This window comes from Eucyclogobius newberryi, unplaced genomic scaffold, assembly GCF_026437365.1.
Source record: "Eucyclogobius newberryi isolate DKJ021-1_F unplaced genomic scaffold, fEucNew1.0.hap1 SCAF_12, whole genome shotgun sequence".
NCBI classification, from domain to species: domain Eukaryota; kingdom Metazoa; phylum Chordata; class Actinopteri; order Gobiiformes; family Gobiidae; genus Eucyclogobius; species Eucyclogobius newberryi.
The window spans coordinates 8,146,638-8,163,720 of NW_027315746.1; the positions used below are offsets into that span (position 1 = coordinate 8,146,638).

General features: G+C 41.8%; 1 protein-coding gene across 3 annotated transcripts in view; it reads right to left on the minus strand.

The window, feature by feature from the left end:
- LOC140356020 (receptor-type tyrosine-protein phosphatase mu-like) overlaps positions 1-17,083 on the minus strand; it is a 362,562-nt gene that overhangs the window by 231,519 nt on the left and 113,960 nt on the right. For all 3 annotated transcript variants that reach the window (XM_072440712.1, XM_072440711.1, XM_072440710.1), the window contains exons 5-6: positions 12,000-12,115; positions 7,409-7,583 (exon numbers count right to left, since the gene is read on the minus strand). In XM_072440712.1, coding sequence (XP_072296813.1) covers positions 7,409-7,583; positions 12,000-12,115 — 291 coding nt within the window. The remainder of the gene's footprint in view (positions 1-7,408; positions 7,584-11,999; positions 12,116-17,083) is intronic.

Here is a 17,083-nt window from a genome sequence, read left to right on the forward strand (position 1 = left end):
CGCGGCGTTCGTGAGGGGCGATGGGTCGAGCGCGGCGTTCGTGAGGGCGGATGGGTCGAGCGCGGCGTGCGTGAGGGCGGATGGGTCGAGCGCGGCGTGCGTGAGGGCGGATGGGTCGAGCGCGGCGTTCGTGAGGGCGGATGGGTCGAGCGAGGCGTGCGTGAGGGCGAATCTCTCTCTCTCTCTCTCTCTCTCTCTCTCTCTCTCTCTCTCTCTCTCTCTCTCTCTCTCTCTCTCTCTCTCTCTCTCTCTCTCTCTCTCTCTCTCTCTCTCTCTCTCTCTCTCTCTCTCTCTCTCTCTCTCTCTCTCTCTCTCTCTCTCTCTCTCTCTCTCTCTCTCTCTCTCTCTCTCTCTCTCTCTCTCTCTCTCTCTCTCTCTCTCTCTCTCTCTCTCTCTCTCTCTCTCTCTCTCTCTCTCTCTCTCTCTCTCTCTCTCTCTCTCTCTCCCCCCCCCTCCCCCCCGTCACACATGGACGCCCCGATCTTCCCCTCTCCTCTCCTCTCCTCTTCTCTCCTCTCCTCCTCCTCCTCTCTGCAGCTGTCACACATGGACACCCCTCCTCTCCTGATCTGATCTGCATGCAGGCCACACACTGACCTTTACAACGCTCAATAATAAATAATGTCCGCCATAAAATAGTAAAAAGTCAAATTGAGCAGCGCAATTCAATATCCAGACCTTTTGAATTTTGCAATTTGTTTTATGGCCGCGTATTCCCACAACTGCAGTTATGGCGACACCTCGTTCTGACCTCGTTTCAATTCACGCCAACATTTATTTTAAATTTAAAAGTCAATGAAATGGTTGGACAATTTTGAACAGCGAAACAGTTTTGATACTAAAGAGTCGAACCGAAAACTGAACAACTTCTGCCACTTTCACCACACAATAATCATCTAAAGTGAAGAAAAGTGTGGCCAAGGACAATTCAAGGTGGATTTCAAATTGGACAAAAGAAAATTGGAAAAAAATCTATATACATTTCTTTTTTTTCTCCCCACTTTTTTCAATTTTTAGTTTGTTCTAATTAAAAACTAGAAATTGATGTAGTCTTAATTTCATGAACATAAACAAAAGTACATGTACATGGGGGAATCTGAATATATGTATGAATGTGTACTTTTACTTAGCTTTCGGTTTGATTTTCTTTTTTTTATATGAGCTCAAAATGACAAAATCAGGTCTGAATTCAGATTTAAACCAACTAATTAATTAATTAATTAAAAAGCTCGAAAGTTGTAATTGACGATTTGAAAATAATTGGATTAAAGCCTTTGGAGTGAGTTTGGAGCTGGACAAATTTAACAGACTCTGGACAAAATGTCCTTGTCTCTGTGTACGTCCGCTTGTGTTATTATTGTGTAATGCTCTCTGGTTGTGTTCTATCATTTGCGTTTAGTGAAATAAATAAAATAAATGGAATAAAATGAATAAATGGAATATTTTTTAAATAAATCAAATAAATTTAATACATTTAATAAAATGAAATAAATGAAATAAACATGAGAATATTTTTTTGATTGAGATTAATTTCCCCAAATATTTTTTTTTTTGCATCGTCTTCTTTCACAACAACTTCATGGATCATTTCATTATTCATAAAATCTATATACGCATTTAGAGTGCTTCTGTGGATACTTTTATGCCCTGTTCATTTCTACTGGAGACACAATTTGCATATACATTAAAAAGGACTAAAAATGCATCTCGCTTTCGATGTAATTTTCAATCATCCACATTTAATCATTATAAAATCAGCTCTTCATTGTAATAACTGATCACCCGCTTCGCCCAGAGCTTCCCTCAGTCTGGTTCTTGTAGCCACGCGGTTCATTCTCCTAATTGGACGGCTGTGAGTGGAGCATTGATCTGAATCTCATTTACGGGAGGAAGGGAGCGGTCCACGGGGCGAGGGCGGGCTGCGTCGGACGCTCTTCGATTTTCAGTGACGACTCTCATTAGTGTTGGACGCCGCGTCGCTCGAGCGGCTTCGGGTTCAGAGAGCGCAGGAGGTGTAACTCGCTACAGAGGCAACAGGTGGAAGGGAGGAAAAACAGAGCTGAGGTGAGGAGGCGGGAGAAGAACATTGTTTCTGTTTAAGTCGTTCATGTTATCGCGCCGTTAAAAGGATGGAAGTCCTATTTTAGGAAGACTCATGTGAGGACGGGTCGGACCTGAATATGATGGACTTTTCATTATTATTCTGCTGATCATTCTCTCCACATTTGTCATGACAAAGTTTTATCTTTAGACCTTCACTTAAGCAGAAATCTCAATCATTTTGAGTAATGTCAGGGCTTTCTCATGTTGAATTGCCTTTGTCTAGTAAATAACCAAAGGCCTGGGGGCCAAATCTGGCTCTCCACGCAATTTTATTTGGCCCACGACCCATCGTCCAGGTATTCATAAATAATAATAAAATGTGGTTTGCCGGTTTAATTCTGGGTCAGTACTGGTTTGGTTTCGTCTTGGTCTCGTCGTCTTGGTCTCGTCGTCTTGGTCTCGTCGTCTTGGTCTCGTCGTCTTGGTCTCGTCGTCTTGGTCTCGTCGTCTTGGTCTCGTTGTCTTGGTCTCGTCTTGTCGGTTTGGTCTCTTGGTCTCGTCTTGTCGGTTTGGTCTCTCGGTTTGGTCTCTCGGTTTAGTCTCTCGGTTTAGTCTCTCGGTTTAGTCTTGGTTTAATTCTGCTTTAGATGCGTTTTGATTGAGGGTTAGTCCTGGTTGGTTCTAGTCTAGTCCTAGTTAATTCTAATTCACTACTGAATGAGTAATCTTGAAAAGCCATTTCATATGTTATTTTTCACAAAACTCTAATCTATCAGTTATTAAAACAGTGTTGGGGATATTCTGTGCGACCCAAAATGTGTGAGTGTCGTGTTGTGCACCTACGGCTCAGAGGCCTTGGCCCTTGGAAACATCTGGCCCTCCAGATAAGATTAAGTTGAATAGCCCTGAATTAGATGCTTCAAAAATGCTGAATTGCTGGCGGATTGACCAGAGAAACACGTGGTCTGCTCCTGCCAAAACAAACATGGCAGCTTAAGAGTAAAAAAGAGCAAAAAATAACAGAGGAATGAGAAATGGCACTGATTTCTGAGTTAAAAATCTAAATTTAAGCTCTTCCAGTTCTGAATCCTGTCCCAAGTTTTATCAGTCCAGGATTATTGTAGCAACCACTCAATTTTTAACTCTCTTCCCAACTTTTCAAACTCATTATGTATAAATGACACGTTTTTGGAGTCAGACTACCTTGTGTCAAACGAACAAAAATGTCTTAAAACATGTCTTTAAAGGTGTTAGTTGAGGTTTAATAAAACTACAAATGTGAAATGTCTGTAAAATGAATCACAAAAGTGGCCAAATATCACCCAATACAGTTATTTTAAAGCAACAGTCTTGTTTTCATTTTAAACAATATATTCAACATTCAAACTTTGCATATCTTCACCCACAACATAATCTAAACGTTGATATATTGCCCACCTTTAGGTCAGTCCACTAAACAAAAAATAATGAGAATTTGACTGTTGCTCACCCAATCAAACCTACAATTGTCGGACGGTTGTAGCGCCGCGGTCAAGATGTTCGACCTACGAAAGCTCGACGAGCCACTTCATCGTCTTGACTCTCACAGAACAATAGGTTAAGGCTCAATAAACACAAGTATATTCTACATTTCAAGTGGTTCTCAAGTCTCCGTGTCCTTCCCTCCGTCCAAGCGCCTAAAGACAACCATCCGTTTAGCGAAACCCGTAACACAAATGTATCCCCCCCCCTCCCAACAGCTTCCAACAGCATCATGCACATCTGATTTAAGCCCCTCCACTCTTGTTCTCCAGACTTTATCATCTTTTATTACCCAACAATAAATGAATCCATCTCCCCATGACCAGACCGGGAGGCGGCAGAAGGGAAGGCCCGCCACGTGGAATAATTACGCCGCTCTGGGCACCGCCGGCAGCCGGGAGGGAGCGCGCTCTGAAACGGCCCCCGCCCGCCGCCGCCGCCGCCGCCGCCCGGGCCCGACCGCCGCCGCTCTCTTCTCATCAGCGCATAAATCTGAGTGAGAGCTGGCACGCGGCGAAGAAGTGATTATCCGACATAATCAAGCATTCACTGTCCTCATGTCGGAGCGAAGCCACTGTATGCAAATGTGCTGTAACGCTCCGGTCATCCCCACCCGCCCCGCCCCGCCGCGCCCGCCACCAAGTGAACACACATTTAAGCAGGATTTACGACGTCGGGGGACATCGCCGGGAGGGTTAAGCTCTTGTTTTATGGGCGCGGCGATAAGGGGGAGATCTTTTATGTGCCGCACTCGAAACCGTGAAACCGCCTCTTTTCCTCTTCGGCGCTAATGTGAGAGTTTGAAATCGAGTGCGGAAAAACGTGGCGCGTTACGAGGTTTCGACGACGGCGCGGTTGGACGTCGCAAGTGTGCGTTTGGTCTACAGGAAAGCACATCGATACAAATTTAATACTGAATGGGGAACATAATCATAAGGATAATACACCAAAATAGCCGTTTTATTAAGCAACATTTCTACAATAACAGTGATATATTTTGCACCAGATGTCCTTCCACTCAGGTCAAGACGTAAAAAGTGACTGAAGTGGACATTTGAGTGACGTGTCTTGCTTAGTAACAGCAAGGATTAGTCAACTATTTGTGACTTGTTGCCAATATCAATCCTTGGGGTAGTTTTATAGCCGTTACCTTCATCTGAACTATACAGACTAAAAAAAATATTAAGAAAAAGGGCGTTCGTCAATCAAAAAGAATGAACAATTTCTGATTTTCACATTCACCTTCTTTGTAAATATGATGTGTGTAGTAGAAGCCTTCGGTCAACATATTTCAAACTTTATTTTTGATTGATAATGATGAGTAGAGTATTAAAATTAATACTGCTCTTTCAGGATCACAACAACTGTATGTGCTCAAATCGTGATGAGGTTAGAACTTGTGACCTTCAGTTGGGTGGACTAACGCTGCGATCGATGCGCCAATGTAAACTCAAACTCCGCACTTGGTTTGAACTGTATGGAATCCTGTGGGGAAAATGGTACTCTGCATTTGACCCAGTCCGTCTGGAGCGGGGGACTCATCATTTACGAGATCTTGAACTCGGCTTGGCCTGGACTCCCCTGGGACTTTGCCTGTTGTGCATATTTAAGTGGATTGGGGATGAATCACACTCAGGGCGGGGGAGAAATATGTAAACTTGTCACAGAAAGGACCCTCGACGCTGCCACTGTAAAATCGAATCAAAACCACAATTTGAGTTGGCGCGATTAGCAATTTGAATGTGCTCGGCAAAGAACAAAACATCCCGCCTTTTCGTATAGCTCTAGTTTAGACCTCCAGGTTAATTTGAGTATTAGCTGATCAGGTAATGTCAGTCTTTATTCTTAACTTGCCATTTTACGTTTTTCTTTTGTACCATTTTATTTTATCGTGTTGTATTTATTTTTGTATCATTATCGATAGGCGCACTGTACTTAATGTTTCTTGTGCAGCACTTTGGAAACGTTTCAGTTTATAAAATGTGCTATTTAAATAAAGCAGATTGGATTCTCTGAAATGTTAACGCTCCTGGAGTCGTTTACAAAAGGTGCACCTTGAAAACAATCCTACTTTTTAAAGCATTTATTGCACATCTAATTGCAAAAAGAATCACAATAAAAGCATTACACACGAACGCATCCCAGGAATCAAACCTCGTGCATGCTCGCCGTGAGGTGACGGTACTAACCACAACGCTAAACAAACTATTCCTTCAACAACCTCCTGATCATCTTCTGACATGACGGGCCAAACCACTTCTCCCTTTTCATACAAATCTAATCAAGACTTAGCGACCGACATCGGCGCAAACATTCCCTCCTTAAGCGGTCTAAGACGGTAATCGGAACAAAATACGCCTACACTGTTGTCAAGTTATGTCTGTTGTGCACGTTTAAATATTTATGACAATGCATTCCGCACTTTACCCGTGTCTTCTTGTTAAACTGAACAGACCTCCTCAGCAGAAACGCCGCCGTCTCGCGCTCTAATGGAAAGAAACGCTCTCTCCTCGTTTGCGGTCGAACGTGTTTGCGTGCGAGTGCTTTCGAAAGTGCCGGTGGCGGCGGCGGTAAATTTCCCCGTTGCCGCTCGCGCGAAAACTCCTCGACTTTATCATCCCGCTCCCACTCCCGACGTGCCGAACTTGAGAACATCTATACCGTGATTGACACCGCTCCATCTGGACAGCTCGGATTAAACCCATCAATCACTTAGCGCGAGGAGAGACGCAAAAAAAGAAGAACAGGAGGTGGAGAAAAGAAAGTTAAAAAAAAAAAAAGAATCGGGGCAGTAAATTCAGTCGCGAGCACGGGGAGAAAATTTATGTGAAGAAATATAGAGGGCTATTACAGAGCTATAGGGCCGCTCGCGAGTCCATAAATTCATATCAAACGGCGGCAGGAGCGGAGTATCGGAGAGGTTACGGCGCGTCGCTTTTGTCTGCGGCGACGAGTGCCGGCGCGGCCAAGGACGGGCCGTTTTACAAGTGCGGCGTTGGCGTCTCGGCGGGCGACAAATCAAGGCGAAAACGGCGGGATTTTAAAGGCGATGGACAAGTCAGAAACGGGCTCGTGTTTATCTGCGGGTGACTTTAGTTGTGTGGAGGTCACGGGGATGAGCGTGGCTTTAGATGCAGTTTCAACGGATTTATTATCCTCTTTTTGCGTTCAATTTTTTGGTTTGATGACATTCCTGACCCAACGTGCCAAAGCAGACGGTCAAGTTTACTCTCTGGGTCGACGACGGACGTGGAGATTATGCTGTTAATCGATTACTGTGATTATTCACAATATAATCATAAAAACAAAATAAAAAATATATATATATAAAATCACGGCTATTTCAGAAGCAAAACGCAGTATTTTTAAGTCAAGATATGATCCAAAGCGTACACCTAAACACGTAAAGTACTTTTTACCTGAATGTCTGTGTCACATTGTCAATCGTAACAGTTCAAATTGATGTTGTGACTATTGATCTGTGGCATTATCCACCAGATTACTTTCGTGGTCAACATTTAAAGATGTATCGAGGTGTGGGACCTTCCTTACATTCAACTGAAGGGTTTTAGCAGCTTTACAGAAGGATCTCGAGTGGAAGGATGTGGCTCTACGGGATATGCAATGTATTCAGTTCATGCTCTCAATTTCAAGCTTGGGACGGACATCAAACATTCAAATTCCTTATACCTTATATATGATCATCAGTCTGTAACTACAGCGTGATTAACCATTGGCACGTGCAACAACAACAACTCTTTCTATATGTCCAAGGCTTGTTCTGTTGTGGAAATGTGTACATATGAACAATGAAACAATGGTTAGAAAACGACTCCACACTGACGTTTTATGGTGAGCTCTCCGTAGTTGGACACTCCCACGCCCTTGTCCGAGTGCACGATGCAGCGGTACCGGCCCGAGTCGCCCTTGGTGGTGTTCTCCAGCTCGAAGGTCCCGATGAAGCGCCGGTTGTTCCAGGGTTTGGTGGCCTTCATGGGAGCCTCGCGTCCGCCGATGCCCTGCGCGCGGGGGGACACAGGAGGGCGAGGGTTAATGACAGAACTACAACCTAAAACCACGAGAAATGACTCTTACGGAGGCCAGTACGATACGCCACGTGCTGACGCAGCTCAACGACCAACCGGCTCGTAGCGGTCGGTGCCACTCACCTCACTCCAGCTGACCAGGTCTAATTATCCATATAAAACCCAATACAATACAAAATAGATATGTTTTTAGCCCCACTTTTGAAATCACGCACTTTAATCGGTATAACATCCATTTGAAGTCGATTCATCAACCAGAACTAGCGATTCGAACGGACAAACCTACTTTCACTTTATTTATCGAGCATTCTTACTTTAGCTATAGTCCAGGTCAGTGCTTAGACATTTTATTAAGCTATTTACATCTATTTACATCTGCGTTCTTTAAAAGGAAGGGCCGGCGAGCATAATTTAGAATGCGGACCATTTTTATTCATACAATACACCGACTCTTGTTTAAATATTCATGCATACGTTATTCTGTCAATCTATCCAGCTACTTTGAGCCTTAGGCAGACTTTCCCCTTTATTTGATGATCTGACCGTAGTGAGAGACCAGCTCATTGTTCACGCTCTTTCACTACGGCTAAATTTGCTTCAACACTCCTCCACGCACGCAAACACACACACGAACGCACACAAACACACACATAAGCTCGTCTTTGGACCGGCTGTGGCCTCGCTTGCCCCGCTGCCCTTTTTGGACCAGGTACAAACACTGCAGCGTCCAAAATGGAAAGGTTTAATAAGTAAAGTGGCTCGACCTTCAGTAACTCGTGCCATCTTGTTTGTTCCCGTCGCTCTTTCATTCCCTTTGGTGGTTTTAGACGTTACACAAGCACGCGCACACACACACACACACACACACAGTCCGCCCTCACAGCAGGACATTTGTTCATTAGTAACATTTCTTCATTAGGGTCATCGGGGGACGGAACGTAACGCTTGTTTTTGCAGCGCGGCGCGTTTATTAACTCTGCGGGCGGGCGCAGTTGGGACCTTTAGCTTTAGCGATTGCGCGGGTGACGGCGGAGGCGTTAGCAGGATGCGCTAACTCGGCCCGCGGACAACAAGGTCAAGACAACACTGCAGGGGTGGATGTAGTGTGAATGCAGTGTGGATGTAGTGTGGATGTAGGGTGGATGTAGTGTGGATGTAGGGTGGATGTAGGGTGGATGTAGGGTGGATGTAGGGTGGATGTAGTGTGGATGTAGGGTGGATGTAGTGTGGATGCAGTGTGGATATAGTGTGGATGTAGTGTGGATGCAGTGTGGATATAGTGTGGATGTAGTGTGGATGCAGTGTGGATGTAGTGTGGATGTAGTGTGGATGTAGTGTGGATGTAGTGTGGATGTAGTGTGGATGCAGTGTGGATGTAGTGTGGATGTAGTGTGGATGCAGGGTGGATATAGTGTGGATGTAGTGTGGATGTAGGGTGGATGTAGTGTGGATGTAGGGTAGATGTAGTGTGGATGTAGTGTGGATGTAGTGTGGATGTAGGGTGGATGTAGTGTGGATGTAGTGTGGATATAGTGTGGATGTAGTGTGGATGTAGGGTGGATGTAGTGTGGATGTAGTGTGGATGTAGGGTGGATGTAGTGTGGATGCAGTGTGGATATAGTGTGGATGTAGGGTGGATGTAGTGTGGATGTAGTGTGGATGTAGGGTGGATGTAGTGTGGATGTAGGGTGGATGTAGTGTGGATGTAGGGTGGATGTAGTGTGGATGTAGGGTGGATGTAGTGTGGATGTAGTGTGGATATAGTGTGGATGTAGTGTGGATGTAGGGTGGATGTAGTGTGGATGTAGTGTGGATGCAGGGTGGATATAGTGTGGATGTAGTGTGGATGTAGGGTGGATGTAGTGTGGATGTAGGGTGGATGTAGTGTGGATGTAGTGTGGATGTAGTGTGGATGTAGGGTGGATATAGGGTGGATGTAGTGTGGATGTAGTGTGGATGTAGTGTAGATGTAGGGTAGATGTAGTGTGGATGTAGGGTGGATGTAGTGTGGATGTAGTGTGGATGTAGGGTGGATGTAGTGTGGATGCAGTGTGGATATAGTGTGGATGTAGGGTGGATGTAGTGTGGATGTAGTGTGGATGTAGGGTGGATGTAGTGTGGATGCAGTGTGGATATAGTGTGGATGTAGGGTGGATGTAGTGTGGATGTAGTGTGGATGTAGTGTGGATGTAGGGTGGATGTAGTGTGGATGTAGTGTGGATGTAGTGTGGATGTAGTGTGGATGTAGTGTGGATATAGTGTGGATGTAGGGTGGATGTAGTGTGGATGTAGTGTGGATGTAGTGTGGATGTAGTGTGGATGTAGTGTGGATGTAGTGTGGATGTAGGGTGGATGTAGGGTGGATGTAGTGTGGATGCAGTGTGGATATAGTGTGGATGTAGGGTGGATGTAGTGTGGATGTAGTGTGGATGTAGTGTGGATGTAGGGTGGATGTAGTGTGGATGTAGGGTGGACCCAGAGTGGACGCATAAGTGTAAAAAATTCAGACATGAAGGGCAGAGACACTCCTTTATTGTGACATGGACAGAGACACTATGGTATATTTTGTTTTAAATGTGTAATCGCTATGGCAACAGTACTCATTTCTCACCATTCTGAAACCCATGGATTTAAGGAGAATATTTTCTTTTTGTATTTTTTAATGCATTTCAAATAAATAAAAAAAAAATGAAGAGCAACAAAGCTAAAGAGCCATGCACAACATATTAAATCTATTTTTATCTATTATTGTTAATCTTTTTATTTATTTTACAAAGTTTTGATTAATTTCTGGAAAATACCTTGAAAACCTACTGTGGTTTGAATAGTCACAAAAGTCATGAGCAAAACAGCTAATCAGAATTTTAATTGCATGGATCAATTATGATTTGACTTGATTTTATGTTTGTAAAAATAAATAAATACAGCATCCAATCTTAATATTCTGACAAAGACAGTCCTGTTTTTTTCTTCCATGAGAGGAAAACAAGGCTGTGTATTTTTAAAGATATTTTGAAAGGTCAAAGGTTACACTGCTTTAATTGAACAAAGAAATACTTTTATGAAGTAAATCAGCAGTAATTAAGTCTGTATGTCGTGGAGAGAATATGGACTGTAATTCAAAGTAGCACATGTATTTGATCGTGTCATCGTGAACTTTTCTTTTCACGTATGACCTCTGTGTGACCTCTGTCCCTCTTCTAGAACAATCTCTCCATTTCATTTTATGGCGTGTCTAATCTCTGAAATAAGTCGAGATTGTTAAAAACCTCGTCTAACATTTTCCGAAGGTAGAAAGATTTGCACAACTCCATAACCTTGGTATCAGCACATTTTTCCTTCTCAATGACAAAAACACGGCTGTCAATATAAGTTTGACACGAGAATGATAAATGAGTCTCACCTGAAGATTTGTGTAAAATTAAACTAAACGTACAATTGGCATTTTTGTAGCAAAATGGTAGGAAGTAGTATCAAGGTTTTACGGTTTATTGATGATTGTGATAATTCAGGTCAAAATATAAGAAGAAGAACAAAAAATATATTTAATTCAATGTAAAAAAAATAACTAATAGTAATAATCATCATTTCTGTCTCATTACGTCACATTAAAGTGCATATGACAGGTTACACTACACATTTCATTAAAACGTAGTGAACACGGTCATATTCAAGATTTGACCAAAGATTTTGCCCATTTTTCTCCAGTTTGTCAATTTTGATGGTTTATAACGTTACTTCCTGGTTGAACATAAGCACAAATACATCAGTAGAGGTAATTCCGCAACCCTACTGTAAACAAGGGCCAACACATGCAAATCAAATACACAATAGTTATGATTTGTCAATTAATAACGCCTGAAAACACATTTATTCTGTCAAATGATACGGCATTACACTAGTACATCTCCATAGAGACAAGCAGGCCAAGTCAGACTGGTCAGATCTATGACGAGGCGAGCCCGTTTACAGTAAGAATCAAAGTTTCCCAGGTATATTAAAGCAATAAAACGGCATGTAATGAAATAAATGCAAGTTAAGGAACATTCTAAGCAAAGCAATAAAATCTCTTTGGAGTCAGGAACACACCAGAAAAGTTACGCAGTGCACCTTTAACAGTTCAATTCTCATTTCTTATAATTAGTACTGGCTTTGTGCACTATTCCTTTTGTACAATATTACATTATATTAAGTACTTTTTCCACAACTTCTTCAAAAACCAGCTGCTCTGATCATTTGAATCACTATGGTTTATGTTTTTGCTTTGATTTGACCGGTCGAGCACTAATTAGCACTTTGGAAACGGCTTTTGCTTACACAAATGTGCCGTGCAAATACAGTGGATTTGGATTTGCGAAATGTAAAGTGCGTCTCTCCTGAAAGTCTCACCTGAAGCCAGAGTCTGAAGTTGTCCCTCTTGCGTCCGTTGACGGTGCAGTGGAAAGACGCCGACTGTCCCGCGTTCACCTCCACTCCTTTTATGGTCAGAAAATGTGGCGTGTTCACTGAAAAGAAAACGCAAAATAAAACACCAAACATTGAGCAGCAAAAAATGTCTGAAATTCAGTCACATTGCAACATTTGTGAGCTTTTAATCAAATATATCGTTGCACTTCGGGCGTCGAGCCAAAAGGGTTGCATTTAACATCATCCAAACCTGCAGGAAGTTCACTTAAATAGATTTAGGTTTATAACACGACACCTGCCGACGCCGAGAGCTTCCATCGAGTAACAGATCACAGACACTCGCCTCTAGTTTGTTTCCAATCAAGATGTATACGTTTTTTTGTTTTGTTTTTAAGTTGAAACCAGTTTGAAGCAACTACACTGATAATTCATATTTAAATGTCAATCTAAAAGTAAACCTATTGTGTTTATTTGGCCCACAACATCAACTTTTCCACTTTGGGACCAATGATTCACCGTTAACTATTGTAGTGGAGCGAAATACAACATTTACCGTATTTTCCGGACGACAAGTGTGAAAATAACAAATAATATCACATATAAGTCGCTCCGGAGTATAAGTATATAAGTATAAATATAAGAATAAGTCGCACCGCGGCCAAAACTATGAAAAATACTTTAGTTTGATTTAATAAAAAATCCATTACATTTGTTCTGGTTTAATCTTTTTAACACGCCTTTAATATTCAGAAAGTTTCAAGGCCGCCATCAGTTTCATCAGAGTTAAAAAAAAAAAACATGTGAAAGGAAATATCGTCTAGTAATGCTGCATAAAACTTTGGTTGACTAAAGCAGTTCAGTCAATAAAAATTCCACCGCAAATGAACGGGTAAAATCCAATCATTATTTCATGTTGATCCAAAAAAGTAAAGGCAGTACCAATTACATAATTTACAACGTCGATTCTCTCATTAACATCGTCTGTATCTTCTGTGATCGGGCTGGTTTTCACAAAATAGAATCACTTTACAGCGCTCGGAAATAGGTCGATTCAGCGGAGCGACCTTGATTTCGAAACAAACCGAACTCTCCAAAGGCCTCGCTAACGCTTAGCTCGAACGTCGTCTTTTATGACCTTGCCTCGTCAATCGGTCGGTGCCAAAAACGCGACGGATCTATTTTTCCGGGTGCTAATGACCGGCTTTAATGACAGGAGGCGGAGGAGACGGGCCCCCCACCGGCCCCATCACACCTTTGTGGAGGAGCGGCTGACGACGGGTATTAATAGATAACGAACGGGGTCAGATCCGCGTGAAGTCAAACGGTACGTGATAGTAGTAGTCATGATATTAGTAGTAGTAGTCATGATAGTAGTAGTCATGATGGTAGTAGTCATGATGGTAGTAGTCATGATAGTAGTAGTAGTAGTCATGATAGCAGTAGTAGTCATGATGGTAGTAGTCATGATGGCAGTAGTAGTCATGATGGTAGTAGTCATGATGGTAGAAGTCATGATGGTAGTAGTCATGATAGTAGTAGTAGTCATGATGGTAGTAGTCATGATGGCAGTAGTAGTCATGATGGCAGTAGTAGTCATGATGGTAGAAGTCATGATGGTAGAAGTCATGATGGTAGTAGTCATGATAGTAGTAGTCATGATGGTAGAAGTCATGATGGTAGTAGTCATGATAGCAGTGGTAATCATGATGGTAGTAGTCATAATGGTAGTAGTCATGAATGTAGTAGTCGTGATAGTAGTAGTCGTGATAGAAATAGTCGTGATAGTAGTAGTCGTGATAGTAGTAGTCATGATAGCAGTAGTCGTGATTGTAGTAGTCGTGATAGTAGTAGTCGTGATAGTAGTAGTCGTGATAGTAGTAGTCGTGATAGTAGTAGTCGTGATAGTAGTAGTCATGATAGTTGTAGTCGTGATAGTAGTAGTCGTGATAGTAGTAGTCGTGATAGTAGTAGTCGTGATAGCAGTAGTCGTGATTGTAGTCATGATAGTAGTAGTCATGATAGCAGTAGTCATGATAGCAGTAGTCATGATAGCAGTAGTCATGATAGTAGTAGTCATGATGGTAGTATTCATGATGGTAGTAGTCATGATGGTAGTAGTCATGATGGTAGTAGTCATGATGGTAGAAGTCATGATGGTAGTAGTCATGATAGCAGTGGTAATCATGATGGTAGTAGTCATAATGGTAGTAGTCATGATGGTAGTAGTAGTCATGATAGCAGTAGTCATGATGGTAGTAGTCATGATGGTAGTAGTCATGATGGTAGTAGTCATGATGGTAGTAGTCATGATAGCAGTAGTAGTCATGATGGTAGTAGTCATGATGGTAGTAGTCATGATAGCAGTAGTAGTCATGATAGTAGTAGTCATGATGGTAGAAGTCATGATGGTAGAAGTCATGATAGCAGTAGTAGTCATGATGGTAGTAGTCATGATGGTAGTAGTCATAATGGTAGTAGTCATGAATGTAGTAGTCATGATGGTAGTAGTCATGATAGTAGTCATGATAGTAGTAGTCGTGATAGAAATAGTCGTGATAGTAGTAGTCGTGATAGTAGTAGTCATGATAGCAGTAGTCGTGATTGTAGTAGTCGTGATAGTAGTAGTCGTGATAGTAGTAGTCGTGATAGTAGTAGTAGTCATGATGGTAGAAGTCATGATGGTAGAAGTCATGATGGTAGAAGTCATGATAGCAGTAGTAGTCATGATGGTAGTAGTCATGATGGTAGTAGTCATGATAGCAGTAGTAGTCATGATAGTAGTAGTCATGATGGTAGAAGTCATGATGGTAGAAGTCATGATAGCAGTAGTAGTCATGATGGTAGTAGTCATGATGGTAGTAGTCATAATGGTAGTAGTCATGAATGTAGTAGTCATGATGGTAGTAGTCATGATAGTAGTAGTCGTGATAGTAGTAGTCGTGATAGTAGTAGTCGTAATAGTAGTAGTCATGATAGCAGTAGTCGTGATTGTAGTAGTCGTGATAGTAGTAGTCGTGATAGTAGTAGTCGTGATAGTAGTAGTCGTGATAGTAGTAGTCATGATAGTAGTAGTCGTGATAGTAGTAGTCGTGATAGTAGTAGTCGTGATAGCAGTAGTCGTGATTGTAGTCATGATAGTAGTAGTCATGATAGCAGTAGTCATGATAGCAGTAGTCATGATAGCAGTAGTCATGATAGTAGTAGTCATGATGGTAGTATTCATGATAGTAGTAGTAGTCATGATAGCAGTAGTCATGATAGCAGTAGTCATGATAGTAGTGGTCATGATGGTAGTATTCGTGATAGTAGTAGTAGTAGTCATGATAGTAGTCATGATGGTAGTAGTCATGATGGTAGTAGTCATGATAGTAGTAGTAGTAGTCATGATAGTGGTAGTCATGATGGTAGTAGTCATGATGGCAGTAGTAGTCGTGATGGTAGTAGTCATGATGGTAGAAGCCATGATGGTAGTAGTCATGATAGTAGTAGTAGTCATGATGGTAGTAGTCATGATGGTAGTAGTCATGATGGTAGTAGTCATGATGGTAGTAGTCATGATAGCAGTGGTAATCATGATGGTAGTAGTCATAATGGTAGTAGTCATGAATGTAGTAGTCATGATGGTAGTAGTAGTCATGATAGCAGTAGTCATGATGGTAGTAGTAATGATGGTAGTAGTCATGATGGTAGTAGTCATGATAGCAGTAGTAGACATGATGGTAGTAGTCATGATGGTAGAAGTCATGATGGTAGAAGTCATGATAACAGTAGTAGTCATGATGGTAGTAGTCATGATGGTAGTAGTCATGATGGTAGAAGTCATGATGGTAGTAGTCATGATAGCAGTGGTAATCATGATGGTAGTAGTCATAATGGTAGTAGTCATGATGGTAGTAGTAGTCATGATAGCAGTAGTCATGATGGTAGTAGTCATGATGGTAGTAGTCATGATGGTAGTAGTCATGATGGTAGTAGTCATGATGGTAGTAGTCATGATAGCAGTAGTAGTCATGATGGTAGTAGTCATGATGGTAGAAGTCATGCTGGTAGAAGTCATGATAGCAGTAGTAGTCATGATGGTAGTAGTCATGATGGTAGTAGTCATGATGGTAGTAGTCATGATGGTAGAAGTCATGATGGTAGTAGTCATGATAGTAGTGGTAATCATGATGGTAGTAGTCATAATGGTAGTAGTCATGAATGTAGTAGTCATGATGGTAGTAGTAGTCATGATAGCAGTAGTCATGATGGTAGTAGTCATGATGGTAGTAGTCATGATGTTAGTAGTCATGATAGCAGTAGTAGTCATGATGGTAGTAGTCATGATGGTAGAAGTCATGATGGTAGAAGTCATGATAGCAGTAGTAGTCATGATGGTAGTAGTCATGATGGTAGTAGTCATGATGGTAGTAGTCATGATAGCAGTAGTAGTCATGATAGTAGTAGTCATGATGGTAGAAGTCATGATAGCAGTAGTAGTCATGATGGTAGTAGTCATGATGGTAGTAGTCATAATGGTAGTAGTCATGAATGTAGTAGTCATGATGGTAGTAGTCATGATAGTAGTCATGATAGTAGTAGTCGTGATAGTAGTAGTCGTGATAGAAATAGTCGTGATAGTAGTAGTCGTGATAGTAGTAGTCGTGATAGTAGTAGTCATGATGGTAGTAGTCATGATGGTAGTAGTCATGAATGTAGTAGTCATGAATGTAGTAGTCATGAATGTAGTAGTCATGAATGTAGTAGTCATGAATGTAGTAGTCATGATGGTAGTAGTCATGATGGTAGTAGTCATGATGGTAGTAGTCATGATAGTAGTAGTCATGATAGTAGTAGTCATGATAGTAGTAGTCATGATAGTAGTAGTCATGATAGCAGTAGTCATGATAGTAGTAGTCGTGATAGCAGTAGTCGTGATTGTAGTAGTCGTGATTGTAGTAGTCGTGATAGTAGTAGTCGTGATAGTAGTAGTCGTGATAGTAGTAGTCGTGATAGTAGTAGTCGTGATAGTAGTATTCGTGATAGCAGTAGTCGTGATTGTAGTCATGATAGTAGTAGTCATGATA